General features: G+C 35.4%; 1 protein-coding gene across 7 annotated transcripts in view; it reads left to right on the plus strand.

The window, feature by feature from the left end:
* The window catches only part of NBEAL1 (neurobeachin like 1), a 164982-nt gene that overhangs the window by 62329 nt on the left and 88697 nt on the right, over window positions 1–13956 (plus strand). For all 7 annotated transcript variants that reach the window (XM_053215576.1, XM_027053013.2, XM_053215575.1 and 4 more), the window contains 4 exons: window positions 494–797; window positions 5586–5671; window positions 10839–10928; window positions 13430–13598. In XM_053215576.1, coding sequence (XP_053071551.1) covers window positions 494–797; window positions 5586–5671; window positions 10839–10928; window positions 13430–13598 — 649 coding nt within the window. The remainder of the gene's footprint in view (window positions 1–493; window positions 798–5585; window positions 5672–10838; window positions 10929–13429; window positions 13599–13956) is intronic.

Here is a 13956-nt window from a genome sequence, read left to right on the forward strand (position 1 = left end):
TTCTTAGATAATTCTAAAACAGCCTTTTTTGAAGGTAATGAAATCTGTTATTTCCCAGGTGCTTCTCTGATTCTTGTAGTTTCTTATTGATGTTCATCCTGATGCTCATTTTAGGATAGCCTGTAATTAGTGTTATTATACTAATGTGTAGTTCTGTTTATAAATTTTAAGGGAGAAAAGTAGTTTCCTTTATTTTAGAATATAGTAAAGTTGTTAAAGTTTTTAAAAATATTAAAATTTCAAAATTTACAGAAGGATATAATGTGAGTTATAAAAGTAACACATCCAAATCCCATAGGCCAAAAGTAACATCTCTCATTGGCTTCTTATGTATGCACACACATGCACACATTATGATCCAATAAAATTAAAATTTACAATTTATTTTCCATCTATTTGTTTTTTTAATTTTATGTGCTGTTTTATTTTCAATCTGAAGATCGAGATATAATTAAAATGGTGTAATTTATTTTGTTTGTTTCTTAATTTTTAGCCTTTTATTTCCTGCTGCATTGGTTCAGCTGGGCAAAGAACCACCACTCCTCCACCATCCCAAATCCCAGATCCACCTTTTTCTTCCCCCATTATCCCTCATCGGACATCATTTGGTGGAATTCTGTCATCAGCCTCCTGGGGAGGAACACTTGAAAAATCAAAATTGATTACCAAATTGATATCAGCTGGAACTCAAGATAGTGAATGGGGATGTCCCACATCTCTGGAGGGCCAGCTAGGGTCTGTTATCATATTTTATGAAGGACTACAGCCTCCTCAAGTGAAGGCATTGTATTTAGCAGGTGAGCATGTACAGTCATACTGTTTAAACTTAGTTTTTTTTTTTTTTTGCTGCCTACATATATTTTGAAGAATATATTTGATCTGAAGAGTGTATTTGTATTTGTAATGGAAGCTGAAAGGGAAGAAAAATCCCACTACATTCCCTGTCTGCCCACCCTCAATTGATTGGGATATTATTGACATAAAACATACGTAAGTTTAAGATGTACAGTGTAATGATTTGATAGACGTGTATATTACAAAATGATTGCCACAAGGTTATTTAGCACCTGTATCCCTCACATAATTACAGTGTTTTACATGTATGTTGATAATATTTAAGAACTGACCTGTGAGTTTGAGCCCCATATTGTGCTCTGTGCTGATGGTGTGGAGCCTACATGGGAGTCTCTCTCTCCCTTTTTCTCTGCCCCATCCATGCTCTCTCTCTCTCTCAAAATAAATAAACTTTAAAAAAAACAAAACACATGGAATGGTCAATACTGTTTCCTCCTTTTATTGATGTAAGGTGGAACCTTGTTTGAATTTGCATTTCTTTTTTTTTTTTTAGTACTATTCATTTACTATTCAATTTCTGTGATATCTTTTCACATTGTTGGTTATTCTGCTATTTTTTCTTCTAAATTTAAATTACTTAACATTAGATAAATTAATAGGTAAATTTTGTTATATTTGATATTAGGTTTTTAATGCTGTATAAAATTTCCTTTCTATAGTGGAGATTGAACGACCCACAACTTTTCTAGGTTTTAGATGAATTGAAGGTGATACCAAAATGAAGTTCATTTTGGCTAGTATGGTTTAACTGTGTTGAATAGCTTGAAACAGCTTAATTTTATTTATTTATTTATTTATTTATTTATTTATGTATTTATTTATGTTAACAAGCTCTCTTTAATAAAAGGAAAAATAGAAAAACAACCAAATATGTACAATATTTTCTGTGTCATTCTCGTTATTCATCTGTTAAAATTGATGGCAATGTTGTATGTATAGTAATTTACAGAATTCATATTGTTAAATAACTTTAATTTTATTTATTTTTATTATTTTTTAAAAATTTACATCCAAGTTAGCATATAGTGCAATAATGATTTCAGGAGTAGAATCTAGTGATTCATCCCTATATGTAACAAACACCCACTGCTCATCCCAACAAGTGTCCTCCTTAATGTCCCTTGCCCATTTAGCCCATCCCTCCACCCACAACCCATACAGCAGCCTTTAGTTTGTTCTCTGTATTTAAGAGTCTCATGTTTTGTCCCCCTCCTTGTTATTATATTATTTTTGTTTCCCTTCCCTATGTTCATCTGTTTTGTATCTTAAATTGTTCATATGAGTGAAGTCATAGGGTATTTGTTTCTCTGACTAATCTCACTTAGCATAAACATGCTAGTTCCATCCATATTGTTGCATATGGTAAGATTTCATTCTTTTTGATTGCCGAGTAACACTCCATTATGTATATATACCACATCATCTTTATCCATTAATCTGTTGATGGACACTTGGGCTCTTTCCATACTTTGGTGCTGCCAGTGGCACAGCTATAAACATTGGGATGCATGTGCTGTTTTGAAACAGCACACCTGTATCCTTTGGATAAATACCTACTCGTGCAATTTCTGGGTTATAGGGTAGTTCTATTTTTAATTTTTTGAGGAACCTCCATATTTTCCAGAGTGGTTGCACCAGTTTGCATTCCCACCAGCAATGCAAAAGGGTTCTTCTTTCTCCGCATCCTCACCAGCATCTGTTGTTGCACAAGTTGTTAATTTTAGCCATTCTTACTGGTGTGAGGTGGTATCTCATTGTGGTTTTGATTTGTATTTCCCTGATGATGTGTGACGTTGAGCATTTTTTTCATGTCTCTTGTTAGCCATCTGGATGTCTTTTTTTTTTTTTTAATTTTTTTTAATGTTTATTTATTTTTGAGACAAAGAGAGAGCATGAATGGGGGAGGGTCAGAGAGAGAGGGAGACACAAAATCTGAAGCAGGCTCCAGGCTCTGAGCTGTCAGCACAGAGCCCGATGTGGGGCTCGAACTCACAGACCGTGAGATCATGACCTGAGCTGAAGTCAGCCGACTGAGCCACCAGGCGCCCGTATCTGGATGTCTTCTTTAGAAAAGTGTCTATTCATGTCTTTTGCCCATTTCTTCACTGGATTGCTTTTTTGTGTGTGTTGAGTCTGGTAAGTTCATTGTTGATTTTGGGTACTCTTTATTTGATATGTCATTTGCAAATATCTTCTCCCATTCCTTCAGTTGCCTTTTAGTTTTGCTGATTGTTTCCTTTGCCATGCAGAAGCTTTTTATCTTGCTGAGATCCCAGAACTTCATTTTTGCTTTTGTTTCCCTTGCCTCTGGAGAACGTATTGAGTAAGAAGTTGCTGCAGGAGAGGTCAAAGAGGTTTTTGCTTGCCTTCTCCTTGAGGATTTTGATGGTTTCCTGTCTTATATTTAGGTCTTTCATCCATTTTGAGTTTATTTTTGTGTATGGTGTAAGAAAGTGGTCCAGGTTCATTCTTCTTCATGTCGCTTTCCAGTTTTCCCATCACCATTTGTTGAAGAGACTGTCTTTATTCTATTGGATATTCTTTGCTCAAAGCTTAGTTGGCCATACGTTTGTGGGTCCATTTCTAAGTATTTTCTTCTGTTCCATTGACCTATGTGTCTGTTTTTGTGCCAGTACCGTACTGTCTTGATGATTACAGCTTTGTAATAACATCTTGATGTCCAGAATTGTGATGCCTCCAGCTTTGGGTTTTTTTTTTTTCAGGATTGCTTTGACTATTCGGGGTCTTTTCTGGTTCCATACAAATTTTAGGATTATTTGTTCTAGCTTTATGAAGAATACTGGTATTATTTTAATAGGGATTGCATTGAATATGTAGATTGCTTTGGGTAGTATTGACATTTTAACAATATTTGTTCTTCCTGTCCAGGAACATGGAATATTTTTCCATTTTTTTGTGTCTTCTTCAGTTTCTTTCATAAGCTTTGTATAGTTTTCAGTATGTAAGTTTTTCACCTCTTTGGTTAGGTTTATTTCTAGGTATTTTATGGTTTTTTGGTGAAATTGTAAGTGGGATCGATTCCATGGTTTCCCTTTCTGCTGTTTCATTATTGGTGCACTGATTTCTGTGCATTGATTTTATATCCTGCCACTTTGCTGAATTCATGGATCAGTTTTAGCAGGTGTTTGATGGAATCTTTTGGGTTTTCCATATAGAGTGTCATGTCATCTGTGAAGAGTGAAAGTTTGACTTCCTCCTTGCCGATTTGGATGCCTTTTATTTCTTTGTGTTGTCTGATTGTTGATGCTAGAATTTCTAATACTATGTTGAATAACAGTGGCAGGAGTGGACATCCCTGTCTTGTTCCTGACCTTAGGGGGAAAGCTCTCAGTTTTTCCCCATTGAGGATATTAGTGGTGGGTCTTTTGTATGTGGCTTTTAGGATCTTGAGTTATAATCCTTCTATCCCTACTTCCTTGAGGGTTTTTATCAAGAAACGATGCTGTATTTTGTCAAATGCTCTCTCTGCATCTATTGAGAGAATCATGTGGTTCTGTCCTTTCTTTTATTAGTATCATATATCTCTGATTTGTTTGCAGATACTGAACCAGCCCTGCATCCCATATAAATGCCACTTGATCATGGTGAATAATTATTTTAATGCATTATTGGATCCAGTTGGCTACTATCTTGTTGAGAATTTTTGCATCCATGTTTATCAGGGAAATTTATCTATAGTTCTGCTTTTTAGTGGGGTCTTTGTCTGGTTTTGAAATCAAGGTAATGGTGGCCTCATAGAATGAGTTTGGAAGTTCCTTCCATTTCTATTTTTTGGAACAGCTTCAAAAGAATAGAAGTTAACACTTCTTTAAATGTTTGGTAGAATTCCCTTGGAAGGCCATCTGGCTCTGGACCTTGTTTTTGGGGAGGTTTTTGATTACTAATTCTTTACTGGTTATCAGTCTGTTCAAATTCTCTATTTCTTCCTGTTTTCAGTTTTTGGTAGTTTGTATTTTTCTAGGTATTTTCCGTTTCTTCCAGATTGCCCAATTTGTTGGAATATAATTGCTTATAATATTCTCTTATTATTGTTTGTATTTCTGCAGTATTGGTTGTGATCTCTCCTCTTTCATTTTTTATTTTATTTGGGTCATTTCCTTTTTCTTTTTGATCAGACTGGCTAGGGGTTAATCAATTTTGTTAATTCTTTCAAAGAACCAGCTCCTGGTTTCATTGATCTCTTCTGTTTTTTTTATTTCAATAGAATTAATTTCTGCTCTAATCTTTATTATAATTTCCCATCTTCTGCTGGTTTGGGGTTTTATTTGCTGTTCTTTTTCCAGCTCTTTAAGGTGTAAGGTTAGGTTGTATATGTGAGACCTTTCTTCCTTCTTTAGGAAGGCCTGTATTGCTATATACTTCCCTCTTCTGACCGCGTTTGCTGCATTCCAGAGGCTTTGGGCTGTCGTGTTATCATTTTCATTGGCTTCCATGTACTTTTTTATTTCCTCTTTAATGTCTTGGCCATTCATTCTTCGGTAGGATGTTCTTTAATCTCCAAGTTTTCATTTTCTTTCCAAATTTTTTCTTCCGATTGATTTCAAGTTTCATAGCATTGTGTCTGAAAATATGCATAGTATGATTTCAATCTTTTTGAACTTGCCTGAGGGAGAAACAACTTAATTTTAAATTTTGTTCTGATTACACAGAATCAAGGAGGCCAAAAATATTCAGTGATGTTTATGTACGTGTGTGTAAATAATTTTCAGGTCCAAACTGTTTAAGCCCTTGGAAATTTCAAGAGTCTGACATGGCTGACCTGTCTGGTAACATCCTTCTTCACTATACTGCAAAGGTGAGAGTAAATGCATGGACTGTATCTACTTGTAACTGTGCTATGAACTAAAATTCCTTTTTTGTTCCTTTTGTCATTTCAGTGGTTAATTGAGAAGGATAGTCTTGAATTAAATTTAAAAATTACTCATTTTCAAAGGAAGAGGAGGTGCAACTCTCAACTAGGATTCAAATGTTTTGATTATGTCATCCCAGTAGTATGAGTGAGGAATCATATATTATAAGTAGGAATCGTTGTGGTGGGAAGTTTTACTAATGAATTGACTTTAGTAAATGAAACTGTTTAAACTTGGATTATCCCACTTTTTTGGAAGGAGGGATTAAACAGAATTATGGTTAACATTTTTTTGTTTATTTTTTAAATGTAATTCTAGCAAGAAAACAAACCAAAAAAATGAAATGTTTACTTCAGAAGGAGAAAAAAGAAACTACCTATATGCATAGCATGCATAGTCCTTTTTCCTTCAAAGACCTACCTAGTGAAAGTAATTAAGGTCTGTAAAGTCTGAGGGAAAGAACTGGGAGAAGAAAAGGGAAAGTGGCATAAACAGTATCAGTTGCCTTAATTGTACTAAATGTTAACACTGACACAAAAAATGCTTTTATTTGTGAGATTATACACTATAGAATTTTTTTTCTAGTTTAGCCAGCTAGTACATGGTCATAACTTATTACTTTAATACTTATTTGTGATATCTGACCTAATAAAATTCACCTATCATTTGTATTCCCCTTGACTTTTTATTTTGAATAATTTCAAGCTAGAGAGGAATTGAAAGAATGGTAAAGTGAAATCATGTATACTCTATACTCTCCACCTGAATTCACCAATTACCAATTTTGCCACACCCGTTGACACCTGTTGCCTGTCTTTTGTGAAGGCACATTGACATAGGTATCAATGTAGCTATGTATTTATGTAATTATTAACCTACCTGGGAAAATTATCAATAATTTATGTACTGTATAACTCATTCAAATTTTCCCAGCTTTCTCAAAAATATTTTGTTTAGCCTTTTAAAAAACTTAAATCTGGATCAAGGTTCATGCCTTGCATTGGTTATAAAGTCTCTTAGGACCCTTATTTTTTTTAGTGTTTGCCTTTTGTAACACCAACGTTTTTCCAGTATGTTTGTTTACTGAACTAGACTTTATTTTCTTGGCAGGGGCTAGATCATATACTTATTTTCTGTTTACTGTTATTATTAAATATATAGGAAATAATTGAATTTAATCTCACTGATATATTTAATAGCATGTCCTAGATACATGTTAGTTAACTGAGTCTTTGTGGCATTATGTTTGTCATATTTATTCTCTTTCCAAATTTAAACTTGATAACATTAGGTTGAGTTTTTACTGTTGGAACTTCCTTCCAGTAGTTGGAAGATCCAACAGTAAAAATTCTCTAATAAGAAAATAGGTATTATTGTTTTTCCTCAAGAAACTCAGTATGACAAATACTCAATAAAACAGTTTTTTGGAGGAATATTTCTTGAAACAGTGATATATCATGATAAAAAGTGTTCTGTGGTTAACGGAGTTTGGGGAAATGCTGTATTCTGTATATCCATTTTGGAGATTGATCATATACTTGAAAAGTCTTATTAGAAAAAACTTAGTTTACTTTTGTTTTATCCTACTCTTTGACCAGTTATTTGAACATAGAACACGTTCTGTTTTTTCATCTCACTTATTTAACAAATGCTAGTTTGAGAAAAGCTGCTCTTGAAGATTTTCTGAGAGTCAACAGCTTTTCATTTTTGTAATCGCTTGTAAGAGTTGTTGAACCATCCATTGTTTATAATTTTTTGAGTGTCTTCTCCATGCCAAGAATTGTGCTGAACTTTTAAGATCTAAAGATGAATTCAGTGTCTGGCTTTAAGAAACTTATAACCAGGGGCGCCTGGGTGGCTCAGTCAGTTGAGCGTCCAACTTCGGCTCAAGTTTACATATTTACTGAAGTAAATATGTAAAAGAAAGTGAGTGCAATGTAATTTTATGAGCATTTTTCTTTTTAGCTACCATTTATTGGGTATTTACACTAATATTAAGCACTATGCTAAATGTTTTATATGTATTATTTCACTTAACCTTCATAAAAACTCTAAGGGATGTATGGTATTACCCGTGTCTTTTACGAGCTGTGGTTTTCTGAGGCTCAGTAAAGATAAGCAACTTGCTTAGCCTCATAATTTTAGTGAATGGTAGTGCTGGAGTTAGAATTCAGTCTGTTTAGTGCATATCCTTAACCACCATACAGTATTTCTGTGTTGGAATTGTGTATAAAATATAGTGAGAATATAAAGGCGTGAGTGGTTAGTTCTTTCAGATCATAACAAAGATGGTTTGATTTGTGTTTTAAAAGGCAGGGCTGAGGAGGGATGTGCCACATGTAACAAGCAGCATCTACAAAGGCATAGACTTTAAAACTGGGATCTACGTATATTTGGGTTTAGGGCACTAAGCAAGTAGGAAGAGAAGATGGCAGGAAATGAAATTAGAGGGCACATAGAGGCCAGATTATAGCAAGCCTCCTATGGCAGGCTAAGTAGTAAGTAGGCAGTGGATAGGATTTTAAGCAGAAGAACAAAATATGATAAGGTTTACATTTTAGAAAAAGGTCTCAAGCTGCATTGTGAAAGTTGGATTGGAGGGATAGGAGACGGGAAGCAGTCGTGCCATTAGAAGTTGTATTGTATGAGGACAGGTCATAGATACACGCTACCCAAACTGAGGTAGTAATGGGAGAAAGACATTTCTGTCTATGAGACTAATATAGTTTACATTGAGTTAAGTGTAAACTCAGTTTCCGTTTGTTTTATTAAAGCATTTTTTCTCAGTTGCCTTAAGAAGAAAGCAATGATGCATCATTTATGCTAAAATTTGTAGTAGTTTTTTTTTTTTTTTTTTTTAATGGTAATTGGATTCAAGGATGCTTCATTATCTGCAAATTCACAGATTGGATGCGAAGTTATATGCTTTATAATCCTTCATGGAAGTTAACAAATACATTTGATAATTTCTAGAATTGCAGACTAGACTCTTAATATGAATATATCCAGAATTGTCTATAACATGAAGGAAAAGTGTCTTATGCCTGTGATTAGAATTTTATATCATATGTTTTTCTGTTTTGTGATTTTTTTTAAGGTTTATTTATTTATTTTGAAAGAGATAGGGTAGGGGCAGAGAGAGAGAGAGAGAGAGGGAGGGAGGGAGAGAGAATCCCAAGCAGGCTCTGCACCATCAGCGTGGAGCCTGATGCAGGGCTTGAGCCCACAAACCGTGAGATCATGACCTGAGCTGAAGTCAGACGCTTAACCAGTTGAGCCACCCAGGTGCCCTGTTTTGTGATTTCTGTATCTCACATTTTAATCACATAATTATGTGTACCAGTGAAATTATGCCTAGGGAAATACTCATGGGAATAGAACACTGAATTTGTTAAAGACTCAAAATCTTGGGCCACCTAGGTGGCTCAGTCGGTTAAGCATCCAACTCTTTTTTTTTTTTTTTTTTAATTTTTAAAAAATATTTATTTATTTTTGAGACAATGCGAGAGACAGAGTGCAAGCAGCGGAGGGCAGACAGAGTGAGACACACGGGTTCCAGGCTGTCAGCCCAGAGCCCGATGTGGGGCTTGAACTCACGAACTATGAGATCATGACCTGAGCCGAAGTCAGACACTTAACCGACTGAGCCACTCAGGCACCCCTAAGCATCCAACTCTTGATTTCAGCTCAGATCATGATCTCATGATTCATGGGATCAAGTCCCACTTGCCTCTCTCTCTGCCTCTATCCTGCTTGCTCATTCTCCCTCAAAATAAATAGCCAAAAGCTGTTTGCATAAGTTGGTTTAAAACTTTAATTTTTTTTAACTTTATAGGATTTTTTATTTTTTAAAGATTTTTTTTAATGTTTATTTTTGAGAGAAGGAAGAGAGTACGAGTGTGGGAGGGCCAAAGAGAAGGAGACACGGAATTAGAAGGGGTCTCCAGCATAGAGCCCGATGCAGGGCTCGAACTCTTGAAGCTCAAGGTCATGACCTGAGCCCAAGTCAGATGCTTAACTGACTAAGCCACCCAGGCGCCCTCCCAAAAATTTTTTGAAGTTTAGTTGACACACAATGTTACATTAGTTTCAGGTGTACAACACAGTGATTTGACAAGTCTGTATATTGTGCTGTGCTCACCACAAGTGTAGTTCTTGTCTGTCACCATAAGCACTATTACAATACCACTGACTGTATTTCCTGTGCTGTACCTTTCATCCCTGTGGCTTACTCATTCCATAACTGGAAGCCTGGATCTCCCACTCCCCTTCACTCATTTTGCCCATCCCTCCCCACCCTCACTCCCTTCCCTTCCCCTCTGGCCACCATCAATTTGTTCTTAAAAGAGAAAAAATTGTAAACTCCAGTGATGGGTGAGTAACTTGTTGCTATAGCTCTTCTATCAGGTGACAAGTAGAAGTGACCTGCTTTTGATGAGTGAGTCCTTTAGAATCTAGTCCCTTACAGGAGTGCTGATGCATAGGGGCACATGTACCCCAATGTTTATAGCAGCACTTTCAACAATAGACGAATTATGGAAAGAGCCTAAATGTCCATCAATTGAGGAATAGATAAAGAAGATGTGGTTTATATGTACAATAGAATACTACTTGGCAATGAGAAAGAATGAAATCTGGCCATTTGCAGCAACGTGGATGGAAATGGAGGGTATTATGCTAAGTGAAATAAATCAGTCAGATTTCACTCATGTGGATCTTGAGAAACTTAACAAAAGACCATGGGGGAGGGGAATGGTGAAAAAAAAGTAACGGGGAGGGAGGCAAACTATGAGAGACTCTTAAATACTGAGAACAAGCTGAGGGTTAATGGGGAGTGGGCAGAGGGAAAAGTGGGTGATGGGCATTGAGGAGGGCACTTGCTGGGATGAGCACTAGGTGTTGTATGGAGACCAGTTTGACAATAATTTATATTTAAAAGAAAAAATAGAATCTAGTCCCTGATTCTTTTAAGAGGCAATGAGAATAGCAGTACTAAACTTAATATTGTAAGCATTTTATCATTTTAAATTATGGTGAAATATTTCATATATAAAGTTATGTTTTTGTCTTCATTGTGCTTAGCTGTTGGCCATATTTTCCTTTTATTCTTAGGCTTGCAAAAATTCAATCTGTCTTGATTTATCTACTAATTGTTTGCATGGAAGATTAACAGGAAACAAAGTAGTGAACTGGGACATTAAGGTAAGTTAATGATGAGCAACGTCTTATGTAAGTTTACAGATCCTTTTAAAGAATTTGTCTTTTTAGCACCACCAGGTTGATCTGAATAATAAGTCTCAGTGAAAATGTTTGCAAGCAAGATATACAGTTTGAGGTATAAACAATTAAGTAGTTGAAGGACTAATTTGCTTGAAACTTAGTTACCTCCTTAAACTGTTTAACAGTTTCCTTAAGAAAAATAATACTACCTTAAAATCATTGCTCCACTTTTAAGGTATTTCATTCCTAAAACTATGTGACAGATTTCATCCCTTACCTTCTCAGAGACTTCATTGATTATCCCTTTTCTCCTGTATCACATGCTTCTGTCAACAGTCTCCCGTCTATTAGCTTTTAACATACTTCGATCTTTCCTCCCTAAGGCTAAAGATAAGTGACTTTTCCTCTTCCCCACATCCCCCTCTGGAGCTGTCATATCTTGTCTGACTTCTGGATGTGCCTCATATATATGTGACAGTTGGACATAATGTCTTTGGTTCTATATAGAGGCCTCTGCTTATTTTCCAAGACTGAGTTAACTGCTCTTGTTATGAATACTTACAATAGTTTATCATTTCACTTAGTGTGATGAATAATAATTTGCTTGGTAATTTAGAGCTTGATTCTCCAGTAGTCCTTAAGAACTTTGAAAAGAGGTACCACTGCTTTTTTCACCAGTGCCTGGTACAGGGATATGCAATAACATTTTGACTGAGTGACTAAATTAATAAAGGTTATTTAGATTACTGTGAAAGTCAAGTCAGAGATATCCTATTTCTAAAAGATCTTTCTTAAATAGAAATTATAGCTTAAGTAAAATCAAAAGAAATATAAAAGATATTTTAAGGGGACTTGCTGATAAATCAGCAAAAAATCCGTTTTATCTTGTCCTCAGTTAACACCAATCAAATATGCTTATTGTTTCAATGGAACAGACATTATTAGGATAGTTCTGCCTATATAAAAATGAATCCATTAATTAATGTTAGTCTCATGTTATGTGGTATAAAGCATTTTTCTCTTTGTGAGATAAGACCACTTAATCATATCTGTTAAAATAGTAAGATATGTAGCATTTGCCCTTTCATAAGTTAACTTTTGCTGTCACTTATAAGATTGGTTTTACAAGGCTAGTTCTCATGTATTACTTATATATAGAAAGCTGATTATTTGTGCCATACATTATACTTAAAAATCAAAGTAATTTTTGGTGCCTTGAGGTACAGCTATGGGGAAATCATATGGGATCAGAGTTAACAAGAAAAGGATCATTGTATTTTTATACTGCAGCACAATCAAACACAAAAAAAGTTACGTGACAACTGAAAAAAAAATACTTGCCATCCCAAAACTTAATTTGCTTACTATACATAGCTTTTAAAAATCAGCATGAAAGGGGTGATTGAGTGTTTGACTTCAGCTCAAGTCATGATCTCGCAGTTTGTGAGTTCAAGCCCTGCATCGGGATCACCGTTGTCAGCATAGGGCTTGCTTCAGATCCTCTGTCCCCCTCTCTCTCTGCCCCTCCCCTGCTTGCGTGTGCTCTCTCTCTCTCAGAGATAAAATACTTTTTTAAATGTTAAAAAAAATATCAGCATGAAGACAAAAAGTATGAAGAGGGTTGTGTAAAGAATGAAACTTTCTAGATGGCAGATCAGAATATTTTAGCACTTAATAATGGCTAACCTTGGGTGGGTAGTACCAGTTCATTTTCATTTATTAGCTTACTTAATCCTGGTAACAACTTTACAAAGTGGGAATTATTATCCTCATTTTACAGATGAAGGAACTGAGTCCAGAGAGATTACTAACTTGTCAAAGAATATGGACTGTATTTTGTTAAGCTATTCAAAATAGTCATTTTGACATTCAGAGGCACCCACTTCAACTTCTTTGTTAACTAAAAGTAGAGGAGTCAGTCATATTTCTACCACCAAATGATTTTTTTCTTAATTTATTTTGTTTATTATACTTAATTGCCTTATGACAGTTGTTTCCTCATATCATTAGTGTTACATTATAAAGTCTACTTATGGGGTCAAGTTTGGACTGCTTGTGTTTGGAATCCCTAAACTTTGGAAAACAAAGGTGTGGTAAAAATGGTCTGTCATAGTGTTTCTTGAGTATTAATTATGGTGAATCCCCCTAGCTACATTTTTTTTTTTTTTTAAGTAAGCTTCATGCCCAGCATGGAGCCCAACATGGGTCTTGAACTCACAATCCTGAATCAAGACTTGAGCTGAGATCAAGAGCGGGACGCTTAACCTACTGAGCCATCCAGGTGTCCCCCACCCTGTGCACCTTCCCACCCTGTGGCTACTCTTCAAAGCATCTCCCTGAATTAAGGTTCCTTTAGCTTAAGGCTATCTTGTACATTGCCTGAAAGTTCAGCACATTTTTAATGTCACACATGCTGTGTGGGTGTTAAATGACAAAATTGCTCTTGTTTTATAAGATTAAAAGATTGTAATTTTCTTTTTCAGGACATCATAAACTGTATAGGTGGATTAAATGTACTGTTTCCTCTGTTGGAACAAATCAGCCACTTTGGTGAAGGACAGATTTCTGAAGGAATGAATGAAAGTACAGTTTCTGAATTGGTAACACCTGTAGAAGGAGATTGGGTGGTATTGACCTCCACAAAGGCTTCAGGTATTAAGATGAAATTAACACACAATAGTCATTGAGAAATTTGAGAATTAATTGAAAAATAGGTTAAAATGTCTTGCCACCCTTAGGAAGAAATTTAACCATTTGTAGCTGAAGCAGCCCATCCCTAATTTTACTAATGTAATTCAAAAAGTGCATTAATACTTTAGTCAAAAAAATTAAGATGTTCGTTTTACTCTTGATTGTCCGCAGTTTCTCCTGTTAATGGAAATATAACAGCATTGCTAAACTTATGGTAGAAAAAAATGTTTCCATGTGCATGCAAGTATACAATATGCAGTTGCTGCTTTCTCTGATATTTGCATTCTGCAAATGACCTTTGGAGGCAAATTGCTCAACC

The sequence above is a fragment of the Acinonyx jubatus genome, chromosome C1 (assembly GCF_027475565.1).
Source record: "Acinonyx jubatus isolate Ajub_Pintada_27869175 chromosome C1, VMU_Ajub_asm_v1.0, whole genome shotgun sequence".
NCBI lineage: Eukaryota > Metazoa > Chordata > Mammalia > Carnivora > Felidae > Acinonyx > Acinonyx jubatus.